Source organism: Puma concolor, chromosome D1 (genome assembly GCF_028749965.1).
Source record: "Puma concolor isolate L17-30 chromosome D1, mPumCon1.1.hap2, whole genome shotgun sequence".
Classification (NCBI taxonomy): Eukaryota; Metazoa; Chordata; class Mammalia; order Carnivora; family Felidae; genus Puma; species Puma concolor.
In genome coordinates, this window is record NC_141676.1 from 109,587,885 (window position 1) to 109,613,512 (window position 25,628).

General features: G+C 37.4%; 1 protein-coding gene across 1 annotated transcript in view; it reads right to left on the minus strand.

Moving 5' to 3' along the window:
• Nucleotides 1-25,628, minus strand: part of DDX10 (DEAD-box helicase 10) — a 281,913-nt gene that overhangs the window by 209,717 nt on the left and 46,568 nt on the right. The window contains exons 12-13 of the mRNA XM_086679182.1: nucleotides 23,352-23,440; nucleotides 20,092-20,554 (exon numbers count right to left, since the gene is read on the minus strand). Of these exons, the coding sequence (XP_086535308.1) occupies nucleotides 20,092-20,554; nucleotides 23,352-23,440 (552 nt within the window). The remainder of the gene's footprint in view (nucleotides 1-20,091; nucleotides 20,555-23,351; nucleotides 23,441-25,628) is intronic.

Genomic DNA, 25,628 nt, shown 5'->3' on the forward strand with positions numbered 1-25,628 from the left:
CATGGAAAGTTTGGTAAAACAAATACCATGAGACAGTAATTTTCGGCTCATAATATATTCAAAAAGAAGATCAGTGAAAGTACTGATCAGAAGTGCATTTAAGATAATTCTGATGGCTATGTTACAGGATGGATTTGAGAAAGGACATCAGAGGACTAATTTAACAGTGCAAAGCAAAGAATAGGGAGAGGATAATAGCAGGCATGAAGAAAATGGGGAGTGAGCTAGAGCAATTACAAGTACATAGGTTAAGTAAATAGGTTAGTTCTCCAGAAGTCAAAAGGAATGTCAGGGGAGAAGTCACCAATATTCTACTCACAAAACCCACAGCCTAAAAATAGTACACCCTTTCCTCTTCTCTCCATGTTGCTTATATTCACACCTATCACCTCAGTCTACCCTCCAGAAATGGGAAGAAAGTAGCGATCATGTCAAAATTCTTCCATACTATGCTACAAGTGGGCCTTGCTATTGAATCACCACACTCTGCCCAACTGAGCCAAACTGAACATATCCTTTTCAGTATAGAGATCCAGGTTGCCACCACCAACTGATCAGTAAGCACATAACGGAAAACCTATCTGCTATCCCTTACTTACATTTTAATCAGACTGACCTACAGAAAAGAATTTTAGATATGATCATACTATTAAACAAACACATTTTAAGTTCCCCTATTTACACTATCTAGGCTCAACTTCATATACTGAGCCTCTTAATCTAGCACAACCCAACTATCCAAATATAGCTATGACTCCCTCATGTATATCTTCACAATCGGACATGTACATTTTCATCTGCAAATCCGTTTATGCTATAAAAAGCCCTTATGATCACAATTCTTAGCTAAATTCCTTTCTTCAAGTCTTCAACTCAAGTCCCATCCTCACAGGGCTTTGCACTGCCTCACTCCAAAACATTTCTATAACATGCCTAAGCCAACAGGTACTGTTACCATCATTTAATGCTTATGTTCTCTATACTCAACCAAACCACAAACAACATGAGTATAAGCATCTCATTGATCATCAGGGAAGTGCTAATCAAATCCCCAATTAGATACTACTTCACACCCAGCAGGATAACTAGAATCAAAAATACAGATGGTAACAAGTGCTGAAGGTGTAGAAGAATGGAAACTTTCAATACTGCTGGTGGAAATGCAAAATGGTACAGCTACTCTGTAAAACAGTGTGGCAGGTCCCCATCAAGTTAGAGTTATATGACCAGCAACTGTATATACCCAAAAGAAATGAATCCTTATTTGCACACAAAAATTTGTATATGAGTGTTCACAGCAGCATCATTCATAACTGCCAAAAGATGGAAGGAACTCAAATGCTCATTAGCTGATAAATGGATAAACAAAATGTGGTATATCCATACAACAGAATATTATTCAACCATAAAAAGAAAAGAAGTACTGCTACACGTAACAATAAGGATGAAGCTTTAAAACATGCTTAGTGAAAAAAAGTCAGTCACAGGAGACCACATATAATACCACTTACATGAAACATCCAAAATAAGCAAACCTGTAGAGATAGAAAATAAATTACCAGTTACTTATGGTGGAAAGAAAATGGGGGTTTAAGGAGTAACAGCTCAAGGGCGTGGAACTTCCCTGTGGAGGTGATGAAACATTCTATAATGGTGAAAATGGTGGGGGGCACCAGCGTGGTTCAGTTGGTTAAGTGTCCAACTTCAGCTCAGGTCATGATCTCACGGGTTCATGGGTTCAAGCCCCGTGTCAGGCTCTGAGCTGACAGCTTGGAGCCCCGAGCCTGCTTTGGATTCTGTGTGTGTGTGTGTGTGTGCGTGTGTGTGTGTGTGTGTGTGTGTGTGTGTATCTCGCTCTCTGCCCCTACTGCACCCACTCTCTCTCTCTCAAAAATAAACATTTATACATATATATGTATATGTATATGTATACATATATATGTATAAAAAGAAAATGGTTGGACAACCCCACAAACACATTGAAAACTAATGAACTATACACTTTAAATGGATGAAATGTAGGATATGTAAATTTTATCTCAATAAAGCTGTTATCAGAAAAGGGAGTGCGGAGAGTGGAGAAGTGGGCTCAAAGTCTCCCACTGAGAGAGGAGTAATATGACGCATTAATTTTCAACATATCTAACCCTGTATCAGGCCTTCAAGGTCTAGAACAGTTCCATATCTGAGTATTTTGCTGTCTTCTTGCTGATTAAGAATCACAACTATTAATGCTAATTATAATGTTTCTTAATTAAGACTATTCACAGAGTTGTAAAAAGACTCCCAAGCAATCCTATTTACAAAAGCACTAAAAAGAATAAAATATCTAGGAATAAATTAAACCAAGGGGGTGAAAGACCCAACTCTGAAAACAAGAAGAGATTGAGGAAAGAAATGGAAGATGACACAAACAGGAAGATATACCACGCTCATGGATGGGGAGGGAATATTGTTGAAATGGCCATTCTACCCAAAGCAATCTATAGAAACCATGCAATCTCTATTAAAAAAAAAAAAAACAGTATCATTTTTCATAGAACTAGAACAAATAATCCTAGAATTTGCACAAAAGACTTCAAATAGTCAAAGCCATCTTGAGAAAGAAGAACAAAACTGGAGGCATTATGATCCCAGGTTTCAAGATACACTGCAAAGCTGCAGAAATCAAAACATGATGGTACTGGCATAAAAACAGACACAAAGATGAATGAAACAAGAGAAAGAGCCCAGAAATAAACCCATACCTATAACGTCCATTAATCTACTACAAAGAAGGCAAGATAACAACAAAGAAAAGATCTCTTCAATAATGGTGTTAGGAAAACTGGACCACTATATTATATGCAAAAGACTGAACCTGAACCACCTTCTTAAAAATAAACTAAAAATGGATTTAAGACCTAAATGTGAGACCTGAAACCATAAAACTGGAAGAAAACATAGGCAGTCATCTCTTAGACATCAGCCTTAGCAATATATTTATGGATCTGTCTTCTCAGGCAAGGGGAACTAAAGAAAAAAATAAACTATTGAAACTACATGGAAATAAACAGTTTTTGCACTATAAAGGAAACAATCAACAAAGAGGCAACCTACGGAATGAAAGGGACTATCTACAAATGATAAATGTGGTAAGGACTTAATACCCAAAATAAAGATCTTCTACAACTCAACACCAAAAAAACCAGAACATAATCCAATGAACAGAAATTTTTCTAAAGAAAACATACAGATGGACAACAGACCCATGAAAAGATACTCAATATCACTCATCACCAGGCAAATGCAAATCAAAACCATAGAGAGGTATCACCTCACACCCATCAGAATACCTAGTATCAAAAAGAAATAAGTGTTCAAAAGAATGCAGAGAAAAGGGAACCCTGGTGCCCTGTTGGTGGGAATGTAAACTGGTGCAGCCACTGTGGAAAACAGTACTGAGCTTCCTCAAAAAATTAAAAACAGAAACCCCATATGATCAAATAATTCCACTACTGGCTATTTGCCCAAAGAAAATGAAAACACTAATTCAAAAAGATATACGCACCCCTGTGTGTACTGCAGCATTATACAATAGCCAAGATATGAAAGCAACCCAAGTGTCCATCAACAGATGAATAAAGAAAATGTGGAAGATACACACACACACACACACACACACACACACACACACACACACACACACACACACACACAGTGGAATATTATTCATCCATAAAAAAGAATGGAATCTTGCCATCTGTGACAACATGGATAGACCCAGAAGGTATTATGCTAAGTGAAGTAAGTCAGAGAAAACAAATACCAAATGATTTCACTTATGTGTATAATCTAAAAAACAAAAGAACAAACAGACTCTTAAACACAATGAACAAACTGATGATTGCAAGAGGGGGAAGTGGGGGATGGTTGTAATAAATGAGGGGATTAAGAGGTACAAAATTCCAGTTATAAAATAAATAAGTCACAGAGATGAGAAGTAAAGCATAGGAAATATAGTCAAATATTGACAGATGGTGACAACACACACTGTAGTGAGCAGTTAGTAATGTCTACAATGGTTGAATCAATATGTTGTACACTTGAAACTAACATAACATACCATGTCAATTATATTTTCAGTGATAAGTATTCTACAATTTTTTAAAAGGACTCTCACTTCTAGAAGTCATATTTTAAGATGAATCTGTACCAAGTTTCCTTTACTTGATACTATGATCAGATTTATATTTAAGCTGAAATAAGTGGTCACAGTAATAAACTTGGATAATATGAAAACGTATCAATAGATATTATCCTTCGCTTGCTTCACTACTCCTCACCACGTCCTGCAGAGCCCTCCTATTATTCAAAAGTGAAAGACCACAACTACTGCTCCCTCATCGGTTCATACTTCTACCCTCCTTAGTCCAACTACCAAATCCAATGCAACCTTCAACACTCATCAAGTCCCACCTACTCCAGAAAGATCCCTGAACTCAAGCCCAAAGTTCTAGTTCTTCAAACCATTCTATTACTACAGTTCAACAATTTATATTATTTTCTTATACTTCTATTGTTATTTCACAAAATGCTTCCATATCAATATCCTGTCTCCTCAACCATATAACTTTCTTGAGGGCTGACAAGTCTGTTATTCATATTTGGTACAGTATCATGTCCATATCATGTAAATTAAAAAAAAAACTTGATTAACTATAGGAGGGAAAACATGGCAGAGAATATTTAAAGTCAACAGACACAATCCCAAATGCTCAGGCTAGCCCAGATGCTTAAAGGCTTAGTATCTTCATTCTTTCCTCAGTAGGTTTTGAGTCTGGGTACTATAAACTACTTCAGTGAAAGTAGGAATAAATGAGTCCCTGAAGTTTCTACGGGCGTTTTTATAGAGATCTCAATAGAATAAGAAAGAAGCTTATGTTCAAAGTAGTCCAGCAGGGTCTTTCAACCTAAGAAAACCAGAGACATAAATAGCCTCATCAAACAATCATTCCGTGGCATCTGCTGAGGCTTGACATTTCACACAATGTGCAACAAGTCAACAAATGAATGCTACTGGAAAAAAGCTTCCCAACTGTGATGAAACTACTCTGGCCCTCAACTTCTGATCTGAGGAATTTCTATAAAACTATCTAAAGCCATTCAAATTAATGATATAAATGACAATATAATTGAGTATAAAGTAGTTGTAGATCCAAATTTGAAAAAGCTTAAGAATCATTTTTCTTCTCTATACTACTAAATATACTCATGGTAAGAACATATAAAGCCAACACAAATGTGAACACACAGATCTGCCAAAACAATTCTTTCATTTCTGGTAGAAAATAATTAGATAATTGTGATTATCATGCTTACTCATATGTCTCAGGAGATAGCACAACTACTACCTAGCAGCTTTTAGAATGCTTCTGCAAGCTTCTTCAGTGTGGGGACAAGAGAACCTGAGGGGCCTCCCTGTGGAGGAGCCTGTGTGCTGTGTGCTTCCTATGAGAGACAGGAAGACTGCTTCCATTTGCTCCTGCCTCCATCTGCAGCTGAATAAGTACACAACTAGAGGGAAGAGTTTCATCAAGTCTACACAGAACCATATACACATTTAGACATGAAACAAGCCTTTGATGGGATAACGTTAGGATCAAACTGATCGCTACAAGCGAACACACTGTAAAATAAATTACTAGTGGTTCAATGTAAGAAGTCAGTTTTTCTTTACAAAATATTTTATTAAATTTTTAGGATAAAGGAGTATTTTAAATAACAATATTTTAAAAGCTATTGAGTATTTAAGGATGTTTTCAATTACAAGAAACACGAACCCTAAAGAACAGAATATGTAAAGTGGCTCGGGCTACAAGATGGAAATGAAGGTGGGGGCTTGCTCTGTGTCTAAGGAAAGGGGCTTCAACACTGGCCTTTTAAACAAAAAGCAAACTGCACTTGGTCTCAAAGTCTGCCTGCGAGACTAATTACTCAGTGACACCACAGGGCCATTCCACTTACAGAAGAGAGCTTTCAGACTAATGGAGCACACTAATACCTTCTAAGGCAATGTGTATGAAAAGAGAATGAGATTTAGCACATTTAGATACAATTCAATTTCATAAAGGGTCAGTACTAAGCAAAACTTTAAAGTAACCTATGCAGTATGTAAAAATATTTGAGAATTATGACACCTTAAAAGAAGTTGGTTTTTCTAAAGACTTCCTCAACCATCTTTAGAAGAAGGTGGGTGGCCAATATTTCACTTATTTTTTCCGCTAGAGAAGACAGAGGACCACATCAAGAAAGCAGATCCAGAGATCAAAGCAACCAATATGAAGAGAAAAGGATGATGGATGGTTAATAGAGGTTTAGGGAATATTTCACACAAGATATTTACTGTTATCTAACCCAGTTTCTGAATTCCAATACAAGGGTCCTATCTAAAATTAACCCAATTGGCCAACAACCATTTTCTGGCCACTTATGTTCCAAGCACATTTTTCTATCAAATGGTACAGTCTCAAATTGGGGTAAAGAACCTGAATAAACTGATAAAAGGCCAACTAGATTTGAATTTAAAAAGTTCTACTCATTTACTTATCATTCACTCATTTCATTCAACAGTTACTGAGAACCTATCATAGTGAGAGGCAATCCTGATGGATCAGATACAAAAATGAGTGATACACATTCTCTGCCTCCTTAAAGGTACATGGTAAGGTGGGAAAAACAAACAATATGACATTGCAGAGTGTTCAGTGCTATGACAGTGGTAAGCACAGGTTGCTGAGGAAGCACACTTTGGAGCACTGACTCAGTTTCAGCAAAAGTAACTCCCCACTATTTTAGGGCCTTATCAAACAAAATTAACAGTTTTCACAAGGAGGAATCTATGTGTCTCTGGAATTCATGTTGATTATTTAAATGGGAGTAGTTTTTCTACATTCGCACTGGGGAAAAGCAGACCACAACAAAATGACAGATAGAAACAGTTCTGACTTTTTGCTGCTATCTAGCTTTAGGAGACAACCAGCCATGGGTCTCTCATGTTTCTGCCCATCTTCTATCCATTACTCTTCCAGATTATCTTTTCAAGGATGTCAACAGAGCAGACAGCCTTAGAAGATAAAAACAATATTTCCCTCAAGGGCGGTGAACAGATTCGTTCCAGGACAGGTTAATAAAAGTAGTGTTTCCTGTGGGCAAAGGCTAGGCAGGTTTGCTAGCGGCCCTCTTCCAAGATGGAAGTTCCTCAGCTCTCACACAAACCTACTCTGTGGATGGCACCCAGCTGGCATCACATGCACATGGTCCCTATGGAATTTAAAAGCAAGAAAACCAAAGCAAACTTGAAGCTCCTACAGCTGACTGTGCCATGAATTGTCTAGCAACATAAATCAAAATGTGGCAAGCTTACTTGTTAATCTGCAAGCAGAGTGGCATTTCAGACTCTCCACAGTTCTTGAAACCTAGAAATAACTTGTTTTTCTCTCTTCAGTAAATAAGAGCCAAATGAATCTGTAATTTCCACCACATAAGAGAGCTAGTTAATGGGAGGTGGGAAAGGGAGAGAGGAGAATTAACCCACTACCCCGTATCTAATCCTATCATTATAAACCCATTATAAATCTGGTTGGCTAAATGGTATTAGTATTCAGGCTGGAAACCAAATAGTGTCCTGAAGCCTGCCTGATAGCATATTTTTTGGCAATAAGATACTTTCTCCCTCCTTTTCATGGAAGGGAAAAAGTTAAAAATAGAGTATTATTTCTAAAAATGCCCATTAAAAAAACAATACTTAGTTCAAGATATTAAATGAAATGGATCAATAGTTATTAACACACATTACTAAGTGTGCTTCAAATTGAGTCAACTAACAATGCTCAATAGAAAATACTAAGGAGAAATAAGAGTCACTAAAAGCCAGCTTTTCAGATTTCTTAAAAAAAAAAAAAGTCATTCTCAGAACATGTGGGTGGGGAGTAGAGATAGCCTAACAGAACTTTACCTAGTCTTTGATGTGTAAAGTTCTACTTTATGGACATGTTGTCAGCAGCTAGAAAAAAGTCTACATAGATCAGGAGAGGCAAAGGAAATAAAACAATGCTGAACCAAACCACAGGAGAGAACATTATCTAGCAAGTTCTTACTAAGTGTTTTGAACTCTGTAACTATTTCCCGTATCAAACATTCTGAAATTAATGTACCTTCCAAAATTAGGAATCATAGCAAGGAAGAAAGCATTCCTCTACTCTGTTGCTCTCCATAACAAAAACCAGCAGATATGAAAATATGTGCAGGTGGCAGAATTATTCTAATCATAAATACTCAAAAGATGTAACAGGAAATATGCCTTTTTAATTTAGAAAACAAACTTAGAAATTATTTGGAAGTAGGCTTTATAGTAACTGCTACTAAGAAATTAAGTGATTCATTTGCTCCACCAATGTGAGGGAACGGGAGGAAGCTGACCAACAGTAATGAAAATTGCATCAAGAAAGATTATCCATGAAAACAGGAGCAGCATCCTTTAAGTGCTCTCCGAAAAGTTGCAATATGTGATGCCTATCTTACGTGTGTCAAATGCTTAGGATTTTCTTCATATATTCCAGGAACATTTACTAAGGCACTTGTTTCTAGAGCTTAAAATTAATGCACTGTAATAATCACTACTGTGTTGGCTTTATTAACCTGTAACAAAATGTCAGTCTGTTTTCAATCATTTATAATGCCAAGCAAAAACCAGCAGATTCTCTGTCCAACACTGTATCAGGACCGTCTGTCACCTTTATTCTAACAGCCAGCAGGCAAGCAACAAGAAGAAAAGAAAGGAAAACAAACCAAAAATAGCAACAGCCTTCCGGGAGTAGCAATGTCCAGAGATTGATGATCTGCTACTTGCTTAACAGAGATAAACTTTCTGTCCTATAACAAACACTCCCGACTTTAAAAATAAATAAAAATTTCAAAATTCAATTTACTAAAACTTCATTGTAGATGTTTCCAATCATGACTTATTCAGGAAGAGCTAGCTATATTATTGCTTTATTTTGATACTAGGGATGAAAGTGCTGTTGATGAATGCAGCAGGAGAGACTCACTGAAAGAAAATGACCCTAAACTACAAACAAGTGCTAGGTGTCTGCTGTATGAAAGATGCTGCAGACGGTGCAACAACAAGCAAAAAGTGCAACCTGCTCTCAAGGAGATTCATCTGGTTACACATTCCTTTTACAGTCAATGCGCCTACCAAAAACCTACTTACCAGTTCTTCCTCTCAACCTTCCTTCCTTCCTTCCTTCCTTCCTTCCTTCCTTCCTTCCTTCCTTCCTTGAAGGGGTAAGCGCACAATTTAAACAGGGAACTAAGCACCAAAGAGGGTTGAGGAACCCTCATACTGCAGGTGTGGCAGTGTCCCTCACAGGATCAAATTCCACTCATCAAAAAGGACCCAAAAGGCAGGGAAGGGTTAAAGAGAAACTGCACAATTTTCTAAATGGCAAATTCTAAGTTCCATTCACTAAGCATCATTCATTACACACATACACAAATATCCCCACAGCATTCTATGATGTCCATATAAACAGCTTTTTCCAACAAGGTGGAAAAGAAAAGAAAAAAACACCGGGATACTCTATGCTCCAAAATTAAAACAATCCAACCCAAAGAAAAGGCAGCAAAAATGGTAGAGCTAGAGCCAGAAAACAAAGAGAGGTGCATTTTACTCTAGTAGTTTTTCTTTAATGTTTTGTAAAATTATTATTGTATGATGAATTGGAAATTAAAGGCCTAGTCCTTGAGAAAACATAGCTTGGGAAGCAGTGCCCTGAAAACTTTTAAAATGTAAGCCATCATGAAGTCGGTAGGACAACCTCACTCTCAGAAGTGCTGTGAACAGGAGTCAGGGAGCCCTGAAAGGGGAGCACTCCAGCATCACCAATCACACCCCCAACCAGAGGAAACTGATTTTACATGTCCAATCAGGAAGAAGGAAGAAGTTCTCCTGGCCCAGCAACAGCCCAGCCAATGAGAAACCAACACACTCGGCCAATGAGAAGCCAGCATCACCTGGAAACTCTTCAAAGCAGCCCCTCCCAACTTTCTCCTTTCCCTCTCCCCTGCTCTCTGGATTTGCCTACGCTTCATCATAGTTTATCCTGAGTTGCAATAATCTGAATAAATTCCCGAATAAACTCATTTTGCTGGTAAAAAGGCTGACTCTTTTGGTTTTGGTTTCTAATGTCAACTACATACAGTTTATACTTAGATTTTACTGTCACTGAAAAAAACTGGCCTTTCTTAACATACAGGCATCCGTGTTCCCACTGAACTTTACTGAAGTGTCACTGGCTCTGGCCAATTAACTTGCTAGCATGGGCTCCCAGAGGGTCTGAATTCTCTTTACATTCCCTTTACCCAGTCTAGCTCCCAGGCTCCATTAACCAACCAGCAAATTACACACATGCTCAGGGCACCAGCCAAGCTGGAGTACTTGAAGATGTGTATGAAATAATATATTTCAACAAAAGCAATAAACTAGTCAACATGGAAAAAATCAAAACTTAAGGACTTCCACTGCTTTAAAATTTAGTACAACTTTTCTTTCAAATTACACATGGATGGAGGGAGCACAACAACATTTTCAGGGCTCAAAAACCAGTCAAGGTCTTAAGCCAGCAATGGCAGAAGAGTGCCCTACGTACTCCCGGGGAGGGGCCTCTGGGTATTACATGTTCAACTGCAATACTCCACACACACCCCAACCCTGCCTCCCCCTTACTCTGCTTCATTTTTCCCACAACACACGCACTTCTTTTTTTGTGCAGCTTCCCCCAGTACAATTTAAGCTCCATGAGGACAAGGAATGTTATTAATGTTGTCAACACCTGGTGCTTACTAGGAGGTGTTCATCAAGTATTCGGTGAGTGAGTTTTTCCTAAAAGACCCATGAAGCGTTCATTTAATAAGCCTCCATTTCACCTGAAATGCAAACTTTCATGGCAAAGCTTCACATCAAAGCAAACGTGATTTAACTCTGCCTGTCACCAATAAATGGCACTGTTTCAGCTGCTGCCTTGGACTTAAGATTTGTCATGTACCTTTGAAGCTGTTCCAAAAACATACATTGAACAGAACGAAGTAAAACGGAAATCTGTTCCAACAAATTTGCGAGGTGAATAGTATGTTGAGTACAATCCAGTGCCTCCACAAACACAGCCCTCCTGTTAAAAAGCTTTAGGGAGGTAGACATATATTGATTACTATGACTTTAAGAACAAAGGGTCTTACAAACAGCATTTGGAAACCTGTTCATAACCAGAGTACCTGCCATATTAGCCTAAATTCTCTTCAGTTATATTTGTTGGAGCTATAAATATAAATAAGCACGTGTTGATGACTGAAAAGCTCCTTATTTCTGATTATCCTAACAATCAAGCTCAAGGGCAACTTACACGGCCCTTAAAAATAACCTGTCCTAGGGGCGCCTGGGTGGCTCAATCGGTTAAGTGTCCGACTCTGGCTCAGGTCATGATCTCACAGTTCGTGAGTTCAAGCCCTGCATCAGGCTCTGTGCTGACAGCTTAGAGCCTGGAGCCTGCTTCAAATTCTATGTCTCCCTCTCTCTCTGATCATGCTCTGTCTCTCTCCCTTCAAAAATAAATAAAAACATTAAAACAAAAAATTTTTTAAATAGCCTGTCCTATTTCACATTTCTTTCATTACCTTCACTTTAAAGCAAAGATAAACAGATCTTGATTAAATAAAGTTTCTAAAAATTAGGCTATAAAATTAATTCACTAGAAAATTCAGTAGCCAGCAGATGCTTTAAACACTGAGGATGTATAAAAGCAGGAAATGAAGGGAAAAGTCAAAATATTTTGATACAATAATGATTCAACATGTGAAAGAATAAACATCAAGCCAAAAGCTTTTAGCTTTCCATTGTCAATTTACATCTTCAGGAAATCATATGCATAAAAAACTCAAATAGGGAAGGAAGGAAATATATATTTATATATATAATTCAGTATGTACATCTCACTTTCAAGTCACACAATAACTATTCCTTTTGAATTGGAATGAAGTTTGAATTGCAATTAAAGAATTAAAAACAGGAAATAAGACAAAGCACCTGTAGGAAGCCAAGAGACACATATACCAACTCTATCTAGACTACTCAACAATGAAGGTCATCCCACCATTGTTCCACTTCACGGTATCAAAAGTGAGGGCACAGTAATCTTGACTCCCAGGTTTTAAAGAGCTCTCCCTTCTGTCTCATTCAACTAAGCGTTATATAAGACCCCTGCACACATAGGTTATGGCAACCTCAGTGGTCACCCAGTACAGAACAAATAGAAATTAGGACATTCATGGAGGTATATTATGAAATGCCAAAAAGAGAAAGACTAGTTAACCAGACAATCAGAATCCAGATGTCCATGACAAGAAGAAGTAAAGGCAGGCTTCAAGAAGAGGCATGATCAGCAATGAATCTAGAAGAGTAGCTAAGATGTGAAATGCTGGAGTGGTCAGAGTCTTCAGTGTGAGTGGAAACTCACACAGGAAAGAATGGGCTGGTGGTGCAGTGGGGCAGGGGGGCAGGGGGCAGGGGGGAGAGGGGCATGGCAAGTTTAGGAAGCCCAGTTTAAAGGATGAACTTAAGGGAAGCATGGAAGGCCAACCACATGAAAAAAATACTAACCTGACTGAGGTCTGCAGGAAGATGATGGGAAAACAGTGGGGACCAATTATGAGGCTTATCCAAGCCAAGTCTGAGGCAGTAATGGGCTGCAGAAGAACAGTTGCAGTGCTAGTAGGCAGTAAAAATGAACTCTAAAAGAAACTCCTAAATGTAGAACTGCCAAGAATCAAAACAAAGCACAATTACACTGAGGCTTGTGTCAGGTGGGCATAGGTACAAATTCCAGTTATGCCACTTCACTAATTCTGCAACACTGGGCAAGCAATTGACCCTTTCAAAGTCTCTGTTTCTTAACCTGCAAAATGGGGGCAATACTGCATAAGACTGTGGCAAGAGTTTAGTCTATGATACACGATAATCAAAGTGCATGACAGATTACAGAAAACTAATAGATACTCATCACTTACTGACATTTCTTTTACAAAAACTGAGTTGTCTGCAAGAAATTTCGGGAAATAAGCTACCATAGTTCATTCCCATGTTAAATCAAATAATTATGGGGATAAAAAACAGCTAAACCAGCACTCTCCTGGAACAGTTCATCAGCATGCCCAATCACTCCCCAAACAACGACAATACTTCCTCTAATGTCCATTTAAATCAGCATTCTTTAAATATAAGTAAAATCCATATCCCAATATCTCCTACATAGTATCTTCTAGAAATACACTGCACAGCACTGATATCCACAAGAATACTGCCAGGTAACTGGACAGAGAACTCCACCCAGGAAATTAATACAATAATTTTATTTAATGATTACACATGAAATACCTACTGTTAAACCACTTTTAGTTCTATTTATAAGCAATAAATCCATTTCTACGAGGCACTGCCTAATATACCCTGATTATATCAAATTATAAACTCTCCATAAATATTTGGCTGTGATGTTGACTGCACCTGTGATATTAGTGTAGGGTTTAGCACTGTCCAGATCAATGCACAAGACTGAGAATGTTAAAAATGCTCTATCCACTAGGCTATAATCATAAAAGCAAACTGGTTTCCTAATATAACACCTGAAGTAAATGAAGTGCATCACTTTTTCTTTCTACAACTGGTCCTGATTCAGACAAAGGCCTTATTTTCCCCAGCAACTCCCTCAGACACTGCCTGGCCATGGCACTGGCAAAACTGTATCACGCCCTTATCTGTACATTCCTATTATACTTTATCAGCTGGAAATCATAGCTAATGTTAACACTCTTCTTCTACATACACAACTGTGCTGGGTGCTTTCTATTTCTAATCATAACTCTGCAAAGTAGACATTGTTATTGGACCCATTTTACAGACATACACTAAGGTTCAGAAAGTTTAACTACAGAACATCATACCAGAAATAGTTTCTCAAACTAAACACATACTTTGTTGTGGCATGGTCTTTCTCACTCTGTACTCTTTGGTGAGAGTGCTTTACCAGCTCATATTAACACCTATCTGTTATTTAAGGTACAATTGCCCCTGGGGCCATCTTCTCCCCCAAGTGCCAATATGGGAGCTTTAAAACATTTGGTTGCATGAATGAATAAAGGAAGAGAAAACTGGGATTCTCTACTGAAATTCTAGTTTAATTATCAGCTATATTAACTCAAGTCATAAGCCTCTAAAACTCACTAAGTACCTAGCACAGTCCCTGGCACCTGGTAGGCACTCAGTAACTGCTCCCAGAAAGAGGGAAAAAAGACAAGTGGGAAGGAGGAGGAAGAGGAAACAGAAAAGACAGAGACAAGAGGCAGAAAAACCGAGCTTCCATATATAGGAATCTTGATTCGGAATTTTAGAATATTTTTGTAAGAGGATACTTATAAATAATAATATTAGCTAATCTATGTTTTACCAGCAGCGAGTTCTTGCAACACCAAGAATTTCTGTGCAAAAATCTAAGACTCCAAGTAAACGTAATATAGATTCTACTATAAACAAAGACTTATCTATGAGTATCATTCAAATCTTAAGACTGACCTAGGTTTACTGTTTAGATGGCTGTAAAAGGACAAATGCTGAGCTAAAAACGGAATCCACCTATCAGTCTCCTCCCTAAACAATTATAAAATGAGAAACACAAAAGTATATGCTTAGAGATTTCATTCTTATATTTAAGAAATGTTTTAAAATCATTTTCAAATTCATCATTGTAATTACATATTCACACTCCTAACACTGTTTCCTTAGAGTCAACTTTCTTGCCAATACCAAAAAAAACTAGCCAAAACACAGATTTCTTCCCGATGACAGGAAGTCAGCCAACCTTCTCTTAACTGCCCTGGTGCGTGATCACCCTGACTACGCTTTCTACCTCCCTGTCACTCTTGATTTGCTCCCCAGTGCTAAGGAAATCTATTTCTCTACTAATGCCTTCATCCTGTCAAATAGAAAGGGACTATGACAGGGCAGTCTTCCAGAAGACACTGCTTGCACCTGCACTCGGCACCTCTCTTCTCCATTCATGCCCAGATCCAAAGAGGCAAACGTACCAATTCTGTATTCCACGTGTCTGCACACAATGGGTAGCACAAAGAAATGTAACGTGCTATCAGTTATGCTGACATCACCCATTTAGATCAAGTAAACTAAATACAAATCATATGGTAGGCAACAGGACAGGAGAATGTGATTTGGCATCAGAAATAGGTTCTGAGTACTGACTCCACCAGTGTAACTTTGGAAAAGTCATTTAAAAGGCTTTGTGAAATTTAAATATCATCATCTGCCTTTCCTGTTACGAGGACAAAATGAGAACTTGTAAGCATCTGGTATATGATAAAACACCAAATAAATTATTTTATCAATGACAATGATTATTAAACAAATCCCATGTCATCTGCAACCCAATGTGTCCCCTCCGATGCTCCAAGCTATAACTGATTCAACAAATCTCCTCCACTTTCCAAGGGGGCAAGAAAGGAAAGAAAGATAATCGGGACAAAGAACAGCCTGTGATAGAAGGAATGAAACCAGTTCTCTTACATGTCTGGTATGTTGTCCCTAACAGCAATTACGAAACAGGAGCAACAAAAAATATGTGAACAAAGACAACCGTGTCTGGAAAAAGTACTTAAGTCTCCCAAGGGGAATACAGCGTTTATGTGTAAATAATAGTATTATTTCCATTGTGAGTATGGTTTGGTTGGTATTCTTTTATCAGGTCTATCCTTAAAATTAGGTAATAGAGGAAGAAAGCAGCCTGCAGTGAGTACAACTCAATACTAAAATATAACACGCAAGAACAAAGGCTAAAATAGAAACCTGACTGCAAATGCTGATGCAAAAATACACGCAAAACAAAATGCCTTAAAAACAAGATGAAGAACCAGAAAGATGGTAACAATCTGAGGGCAAGTAAACATTGACTCTGAAAGCCTTAAGGCACATAACAAGTAAAGCTGGCAAGATTAGGTGGGGGGGAGGCAGTAAGCCTTTCTATTTCGTCAAAGAACCAGTAATTTCAACTGTAGCTGTATACAGCACTAGGGAATGTGCAGGAAGAAAGAGAAAAACATTCCTTTTCCAGCCTCTCAAAATCCTGCCGTCCCAAACTATTCCTCACGTTTGATGCATACGTCATACACTTCCAATTTATTTCATTTAAAAACATCATGTAGGTATTTTAAAAATAGAACTTCCTATAGTACACCATGAAAATGTATTCTTAGGTTAGAACTTTACATCATTACTATTAGATACTTTTATTTACTACCTAAATTACAAAGCTTGGCCTACACAGGCATATAATTTAATGAGTAAAAAAAAGAAAGTTATTTATGCTCATGCTTATAGAAAATTAAACAATACCTTTTGAATCATTTTAAGCCAATCAGATAAATCATATTTTTAAAATCTTACATAGTTTCAAAATATAGGTTTCCAAAAATAAACCCCACAGGTATGAATTATATCTAATTCACAACAAATAAAATTATCAAAGTGAAAGATTAAGAAATTCAGCACATCACTCATTCATTCATGGAACATCTTTGAAATTCAACAGGAGCTAGACACTGTACCAGGCCCTGAGTACATACTGGCCAGTAAGACATTAATTTCAAGAAATTCAGAATCCAGTAAGGAAGGCAGGCCAACACACAATTTTGTGTGACAGAAGATAATAGAAAAAGTTTAAAAACCCAAGAACACCAACGAATGTTTAAGGACTTTTGGAGACCAACAGAAAAGACCAGTATCACAGCACAGGAAAAGGAGTGAAAAAGACAAGCACAGAAATTATACAACTGAAATAAATGATGTTCAATAATAGAATCAAAAAAAGATAAACTCTAATGGTAAGACATTTCTCACTGATTTTTTTTCAAAATAGTAAAAACGTGGTAGTATTCATTGTTAAAGTAAGTAAAGGGGCAATGGCATACAAGGCCAGGGTCAAGGGCTGTGACCTCTCTATAGGATAGTATGGCAAAATGTATCAAAAGTTTTTTAAATGTGTCACAGTCCCAAAGTCATTAGAAGAAAACAAGCCAATATCCCTCATGAACACAGAAACAAACATCCTTAACAAAATATTAGAAAGCAAAACCCTGCAATAGATAAAACACATCGTGACTAAGTGAAGGTTATCAAAGGAATTCAATGTTGGTTCAACATTAAAAAAATCAGTATGTTAACAGAACAAGTATATATTCACCTTAATAGCTGGGGTGGGGGGAAGCACGTGACAAAATTTTCACCATCCATTTTGATAAACGCACTAAACCAGCCAGTAATGGAATGGAACTTTCCCACCCCGATAAAAGCATTTACACAAAACTTAAAGCTAACATCAGGTATAATCATAAAAGACTGAATGTTTTCCCTCCCACAGATGAGGAAAAGAACAACGATGGCCACTCTCACCAGTGCTATTCAACATAAAATATAATTAAGAAAATGAAATAAAAGGTACACAGATTGGAAAGAAGAAATGAAACCATCTTTATTCACAAACCCCATTACCATCTACAGAGAAAATCCCAAAGAATCCCCCAAAATAAAGCCACTAGAACTAATGGGTCAGTTTAGAATGACTAGCATACAAAAATACTGAAAACAAAGGATTAGAAATTTGTATTTTAACAGTATAATTTATAATAGCATTGAAAACTATGAAATAAAGATGAATCTAACAAAAAAATATGCAAGATAGACATGCTTAAAATCAAAAAAACCACACTAAAACACAGTAAAAGCCTAAATAAATGGAAAGATATGCTGTATTGCTGAATCAGACAACTCAAGATGTCAATTCTCCCCAAACAGATTTAAAGATTTCAATGAAATCTCAATGAAGATAACATAAGGGGTTTTTTTTGTACCAATTAACCAGCTGGTTCAAAAACTTATAAGAAAATACAGTGGCCCAAAAAGAACCAAAACAAAATTTTGTTTAAATATCAAGTGCGAAGACTTGTACTACCTAATTTGATATTTACCATGAAGCTAATCAAGATGGGTATTACTGGCGAAAGGATGGCTAACAGAGACGAGAGTCAAAGAGACCTACATATACGTGGTCAACCTGGACAAAGGGGACAAGGTTCCTGAATGGAGAAAGCACTATTTAACAAAGATACTGGTTCAGCTAGACCCCAATTAAAAAAAAAAAGAAAAGAAATAAAAGAACCTTAACCCTTCCCTCACACCATACACAAAAATTAAGCTAAAATAAACTTTAGCCCTAAATTTAAGCACTAAAACTATAAAACCTCCCAAGGAAACATTGGAAGAAATCTTTGTGGCCTTAGGTTAACCACAGATTTATCAGATACAACACAAAGTGTATCAATTCTATAACAAAGAGTAATAAATCACACTTCAAAAATCAGATCATTATCCATGTACTTAACCAAAAACATTAGAATACCTAGGCTCAATTTCCAGCTATGCCAGCAACAAACAGTGCACATCACTATCTTACGGTCTCTGTCTCCCAGTTGTTTTTTCCCTTTACCTGTGTAATGAGACAGTACCTACCTCACAGGGTTATTCAAGGACCAAATGAGATAATGTTCAGAAAACACCAAATTATACATTAAGTACTCAATAATGATGTTTGCTACCTTTCCAAGATTTTTATTTAGTTACTTAAACACCACCTGAGTTTCACAGTTCAAAATTTAGAATTTCCACTGTGAGTCTTAGAGTTTATTAAAAATTAGAGCTCAGCCTCAGTTTTTAATTCAATTCACTTTAAAGAAATGATGAAGAATAAATGCAAACAAAATAAGAAGGGGACCAAGGAAGGGGAGGAGAAACACATTAACCGCGCACCTACAGACACTCCAGAAAACAGATGCTTTATCTGAATTCTCTTTTATTTTTCCTAGCAGGTACCTATAGAGGAACAAAGGATCTACATGAAATTTTTAACAAACCTTCATAAGTGGCCTTTAAAAAGGAGTGCTTCTCTCAACAATAGCCAAATTATGGAAAGAGCCTAAATGTCCATCAACTGATGAATGGATAAAGAAATTGTGGTTTATATACACAATGGAGTACTACGTGGCAATGAGAAAAAATGAAATATGGCCTTTTGTAGCAACGTGGATGGAACTGGAGAGTGTGATGCTAAGTGAAATAAGCCATACAGAGAAAGACAGATACCATATGGTTTCACTCTTATGTGGATCCTGAGAAACTTAAGAGAAACCCATGGGGGAGGGGAACAAAAAAAAAAAAAAAAAAAAGAGGTTAGAGTGGGAGAGAGCCAAAGCATAAGAGACTGTTGAGAACTGAGAACAAACTAAGGGTTGATGGGGGGTGGGAGGGAGGAGAGGGTGGGTGATGGGTACTGAGGAGGGCACCTTTTGGGATGAGCACTGGGTGTTGTATGGAAACCAATTTGACAATAAATTTCATATATAAAAAAAAAAAAAAAAAAAAAAAAAAAAAAAAAAAAAAAAATAAAAAGGAGTGCTGGCTTTCTATTTAAGACCCTGTGTTGGTGCCCCAAAGCAAATGTCTCGTTACAAGTTAAATCCATGCTTAGGGAGATTAAATTGTTGTAAGGGATATTTGTAATGATTTAAATCAGAAAGTAGTATGTTAATAATCACAGTGAAGGATCGTCACGCTATAAACCATAGAACCCCATCACCTGCCTTCCTTACCGTTATAACCATGGCTCTGGCTACTTTTAAAACATGCCTCAGAAGAGCAGCAAATGAGATTAAATTCTTTAGCATTCTTAGAGTTTCCTAGGTTATGAACAAGGAGAATTCTCTGGCACTTATTCCATCTTTAAATATGGAGAAAGAGGGAGCCTTCACTTCAAAGAATGTCATTCTACAAATTTCTCCTAGTCCCTCCTGCCCCCAGAGTTCCCCCCTAAAGGCCACAAGCAACACACAGTAAGAAGTGGTGGGAAATAACAGAAGACCATCCAGTGGGAATAAACTTACCTGTGGTGTTTTATTCTCTTTAAGGTCCAACCCAAACACATTGTGCCGCTTCACTGTAAAGAAATCAGCATCGTGTCCATCGTCCTCGTCCTCATCTCTGTCTAAGAACTGCCCAGGGGCTTCCTTGGACTCCCCAGTGCTAGGGACAGACTGAAGTGGAGACTCTTTTGCTTTTGCCAGTTTCTCTTCCATTTCTTCCTCATCTTCCTTCTCTTCTTCCTCTTCATCACTAATCCCCTTACCCGGTGTGTAATCTGTCTCTTCTGGTCTTTTCCCACCTTTCTGAAGGATGGACATTTTCTCATTGAAGTAGGCTCTAAATTCTTCTACTTCATCATTGGTGAGGGAGGGAGCCCTTGGCTCAATTTGTTTGTGATCTTGGCTCACCACCAATTCTTTGGGGGGTTGTTTCTGCATTTTCTGAAGAAATCTTACCCGAGGTGCCACAGCAAGACCAAGAGATCTTAAACATGAACAAAAGAAAACAGTTATCTCAGCACACTGATGGTGTGCTTATGGTATTATGCAACAGTTTCTCAAGAGTGGAGATCTATTTTTGGAGTTTTTAAAAAAACACTCCTCTGAAATACAACTCAATCTTGACAGATTAGATGATCCAAAAGGCAAGCCAAAAAATACCAAATACCATCAGAAAACACTGAAGATACCTCACTTTTCATTAAGAGGTTAACAAGGTATAACATAAAGAGCATGAAACCAGAAACAAGGGAACAGGTCAAGTACTAAATCTGCCTATTTCCAATTTACTTCTTTCAGCCTCGGCTCCCTCAAATACAGGATATCGATACCTACCAGGCCCACCTCACAGCTGTTGTAACAATCCGACTTGCTAACTATATGAAAACACTTTGTGAAATGTCAATACTAAACCTGAAAAAGACATGGTCAAGAAAGGACAAAACAGCTCTCTGCAAAGAACAAACTCAAATTACCACTGTCCTCTCCTCTTTTACTATGACATAATCACTTCTACAAAAATACATTTATTTATTTTTGAGAGAGAGAGTGAAAACAGAGCACGAGTAGGGGACGGGCAGAGAGAAAAGGAGACACAGAATCCAAAAGAGGCTCCAGGCTCTAAGCAAGCATTCAGCACAGAGCCCGACGCAGGGCTTGAACCCATGAACCGTGAGATCATGACCTGAGCCAAAGTCACTTAACCGATTGAGCCACCCAAGCACCCCAAAAAGAAAGGATTTCTAAACAAGACCAAAAAAGAAAAGAAAAATTATTTTCTCCTTCTAAGATCAAGATTCACTTTATGATCAGCTAAGTTCCTACTCGCAGATGGGAAATAAACTCCTGAAACCGGGCCTGCTACAATAAACAGCTAACATGATGACACGGCTCCATTGCCTCTTTCCTATGAGACATGATTCAAGAAAACTCAGAGGTGCAGTGGGAAAGCACAGATTCAGAAATGGGACTGTTGATGTTCAAATCCTGACTGTCATCACCAGCTGTGTGATTGAAGGATGTTACTGAACCTCTATACCTCAGTTCTCTCGTTTGTGAAACGGCATGATCAGTACGACATCCTAGGGTTGTCGTAAGAGTGAAATGAGTTCACAGATCCAATGTACTTAACATACGGCCTGGCACACAGGCAGCCACTACTGAGCACCTCCCATTATTACTATTATGGAGACTACAGGGTGGGATCATAAACTCCTATCCATCAGAGCATTCTCTCAGTGTATTACAATTATAGTTGTGTGTCTTCCTCAGCTACTAAAACTTGGAGCCCTTTTAAGGTAAGAGTACGTACATCTATAATTTTTTAACATCTAGCACAATGAACTGTACATACTATTCAAAACATGTTTCTTTAGGAAAACAATTTCTAAAAACATTTATTATATCCTGCACACGTAACAAAGGGCTTCTAAAGGAATTTATAGATCAAGGAACTTACACATCTAAACACCACCAAATTAAACTATACCAATAATTTAGGCTCAGAAGTTAACTTTCTGCCTTCCTTAGACATCACCAGTAAAAAGCAAAGGTTGTCAACTGGGAACAGATGAGATTTACTGGCTTTTGTAGCAACAAAATGTCCCATTAATATGACCCTGCAGTGTCAGAGCCCTGTGCCTCTCCTATTTACTAATATCTCAGCTAAGTCAATCAGAAAACCACGACAGAACTTTTTCATGGAATACTAAAAGGGAGCTAATAACTTAAACCAAGAATCACATTCAGAAAAGGTGAAATTAGTAACTGCTACATAAACAGCTCAGTGACAAAAACATGTTATATCCATGGTGTGCAGTTTTCCATCAATTACCTACACAGAGAGTCAGGAGCCTCATGCTGTTATCTAGCAATTTCAATCATTCTAAAATGTTACAACTGACAAATTACCTATTATACTAAACTCACAATCTAATGTGAAGAGTAGAAAACAGCAACTCTCCCAGATACAAGTTTTTATCAGACTCCATTTAAAGGTAAAGACATTCAAATTCCTGGAGAGCGAGGCAAATACACAGACCTTGCCTTGAAAATACATGTGTCATCACTGACTAGAAATTTTATGCTGATATTTAACCTATGATTAACCTCAAGGGTGCTTTATAGAATTCTGTCAATGTTTTTCCCACAGGTAGAACCCCACTGAAAAAATGAGCATTCCTCCTTTATAGCTGAAAAGGTTAGGAAAAAAGTCCTTCAAATACTGAGCCAAAACAAACCAACAGTTCCTTTTTTATGTAATAGTAACCTCAGTTACTAAACGGGGATATTTTGCCATGGTAACTGTGAGTACCTATAAGAAACACCAAGACACAAAGAACACTCAGGCAAGAAGCAAGCAGTTATAGGGATCAGTCTAAAATAAAGGAAGAATTGACAAGGAGACTTGTGTCAAAAGCATAAAAAAGAAAGGTCTATGGTGTTCCAAGCCAGCGTTCCAAAGACAAGAGGACTACAGACATTTAAAGATTTCAAACAGCGCTTACCAATTGTTCTCCACCTCCTTTAAGATGAAACTACAGGAAACTGCCAGGGAAACTTTCAGAAATGTTCACTTACAAGTAAGAAACTTCTTTAAACAACAAGAACTAGACACTCACCTAGTTTTCTAGTTTACATAATCTTTTTCTCTGCAGATCTTTAACAGATTCTCTTAAGTTAAGGCAGAGCAGTTTCAATGAGGACTCTTAGAGAACCAGGTTGCAGACAAATGACCTCTACCTCTGAGGATTCACAACTAAAAGTGTAATGTGAATACTTACAGGGCATATTCAGGTATAGGTAACTTGCTCACATCAAATATTTCTTTATCCTTCATCAGATACACTGAGCGTATATAGGAGACAAAACACTGTAAAAATAAGAGGTTTACATGTATCACATACAATAGTCAGAAACGGAAAATAAATTTAAACTCAGATAAAAGAAAATTAACCAAAGGGATAAATTCAACAGTAGTGAAATATCTTAAAAATAAGTGAGCATATAGGGGCACCTGGGTGGTTCAGACAGTTGGGCAGATGAATTTGGCTCATGGCTCTGGGCTTGAGCCCCATGCCCGGCTCTGTACTGACAGCTCAGAGCCTGGAGCCTGCTTCGGATTCGGTGTCTCACTCTCTCTCTGCACCCTCCTCCTCCCCCCCCCCCCCCCCCCCCGCTCACTCTCTGTCTCTCTCTTTCTCTCTTAAAAATAAACATTAAAATTAAAAAAAAAATTAATAATAAAATAATTGAGCAGATATATCTCCATTCTACATTTTAAAAAAACTACCTTTTTGTAACTGTAATATTAGATAAGACCTTAAATTTGGTTTCATCAAGCCAACTCAACATAGAATATCACCTTCTCAGAAAGCTATTCTACAAGTTAGTATCAGTCCATTGCAGTATAGTCTAACAGGGGGGAAAAAGTAGGATATGTAATGATACAGATGACAATCTGAGCTCCTTATCTTACTAACTGCTCAAACCTCTTGTATCTCTGTCAGTTTCCTCATCTATCAGAGATCACAACACCTTCTATTTAAAATGTTATGAGAGGGGCGCCTGGGTGGCACAGTCGGTTAAGCGTCCGACTTCAGCCAGGTCACGATCTCGCGGTCCGTGAGTTCGAGCCCCGCGTCGGGCTCTGGGCTGATGGCTCGGAGCCTGGGGCCTGTTTCCGATTCTGTGTCTCCCTCTCTCTCTGCCCCTCCCCCGTTCATGCTCTGTCTCTCTCTGTCCCAAAAATAAATAAACGTTGAAAAAAAAATTTTTTTTAAATAAATAAAAATAAAAATAAATAAATAAATAAAATGTTATGAGAAATTAACCAAGAAAATGGATCTAGAGTACCAGGGTGTATCTTCTGGAATATAGTAAATACCAATAAATACTAGCTATTAGTAATAATTATTTTAGTTATTGGTTAAAGGTATTTATTTAATTATTTAAAGGTATTCTTTATCTATTTATTCTTAGAAAAGAATACCTTTTGTAACATAATAAACTGTTACTGTATTTAAATGAAGCTTAATAAAATCATGACATGAAGTTTACTCCTTAAGCCTTCCCTTTTACATTATCACTTCAAGTAATTTGTCATCATGAACTTGTGTTATTTTTCTTTGCTGTTTATAAAGAAAAAAGGTATCTGTATACCCAGAACTATATAAACCAAAATTTAAACATGATCCTGATCCTTTATCAGTCTGTAACACAGTCAGGCAACAAAGATGATGAAACACATCTATGCAAGCATTTCTTATTTTAAAAATTTTATAAATCCATTTAATTCCCATTTCAATATTTCCTGAACTTCATATTTGTTATAAATTTATACTAATCCTTTCTTCAAACCATTTTCCCTGTCTCCAGAGGCATGAAAAACAATGAATGGCTCCAGTTCAAGGATAATTTTTCCCCTACAATTGTTCACACACACAAAAAAATCACCCCTGTTGCCTATCGTTTTTGTTCTCTCCAGATTATAATCAAAGGCTAGAAAATCACTTCTATGAAACTAGATAGCTTGCTGCTGCTGGCAATACAGTTAGCCATTCTGCTAAACCATGCGTGACACCCAATAAATCACATCATTTATTTCAATGTGCATTCTATAATCTTTGTTCTGGAAGGCTCATTTGTTGTATGCACAAACTAGTGAAACATCCTTCCATTGTTCCTTATTTCCTGATTCATAATTGAATGACCTCTTAGGTATGCAGTAAGTCATGACATCTCAGAATTCATGTATAATAGTTTTAAATGTGCATACTATTTCCAAACTTTCTAAAAGATTTAAACAATGTCTGCTAGATGATATCTGCACACACAAATGTTTGCATACCCAAAAATTAAGGAAAAAAAAAATTTCCCCCTTAAAGGTCTTTTTCATTAGATTTCAGGTGAAGTGAGACTATAGAAATCCAACTTGGCACAGTTCAGTATTTGGTTTTCTTATAATCCTCCTGATGTATCATGGAATTTCTGAAGAAAGTCAAATGTGGATATCAGTCTCAGGTCTGCTACTTAACAGCTTATGTGATCCTGGACAATTT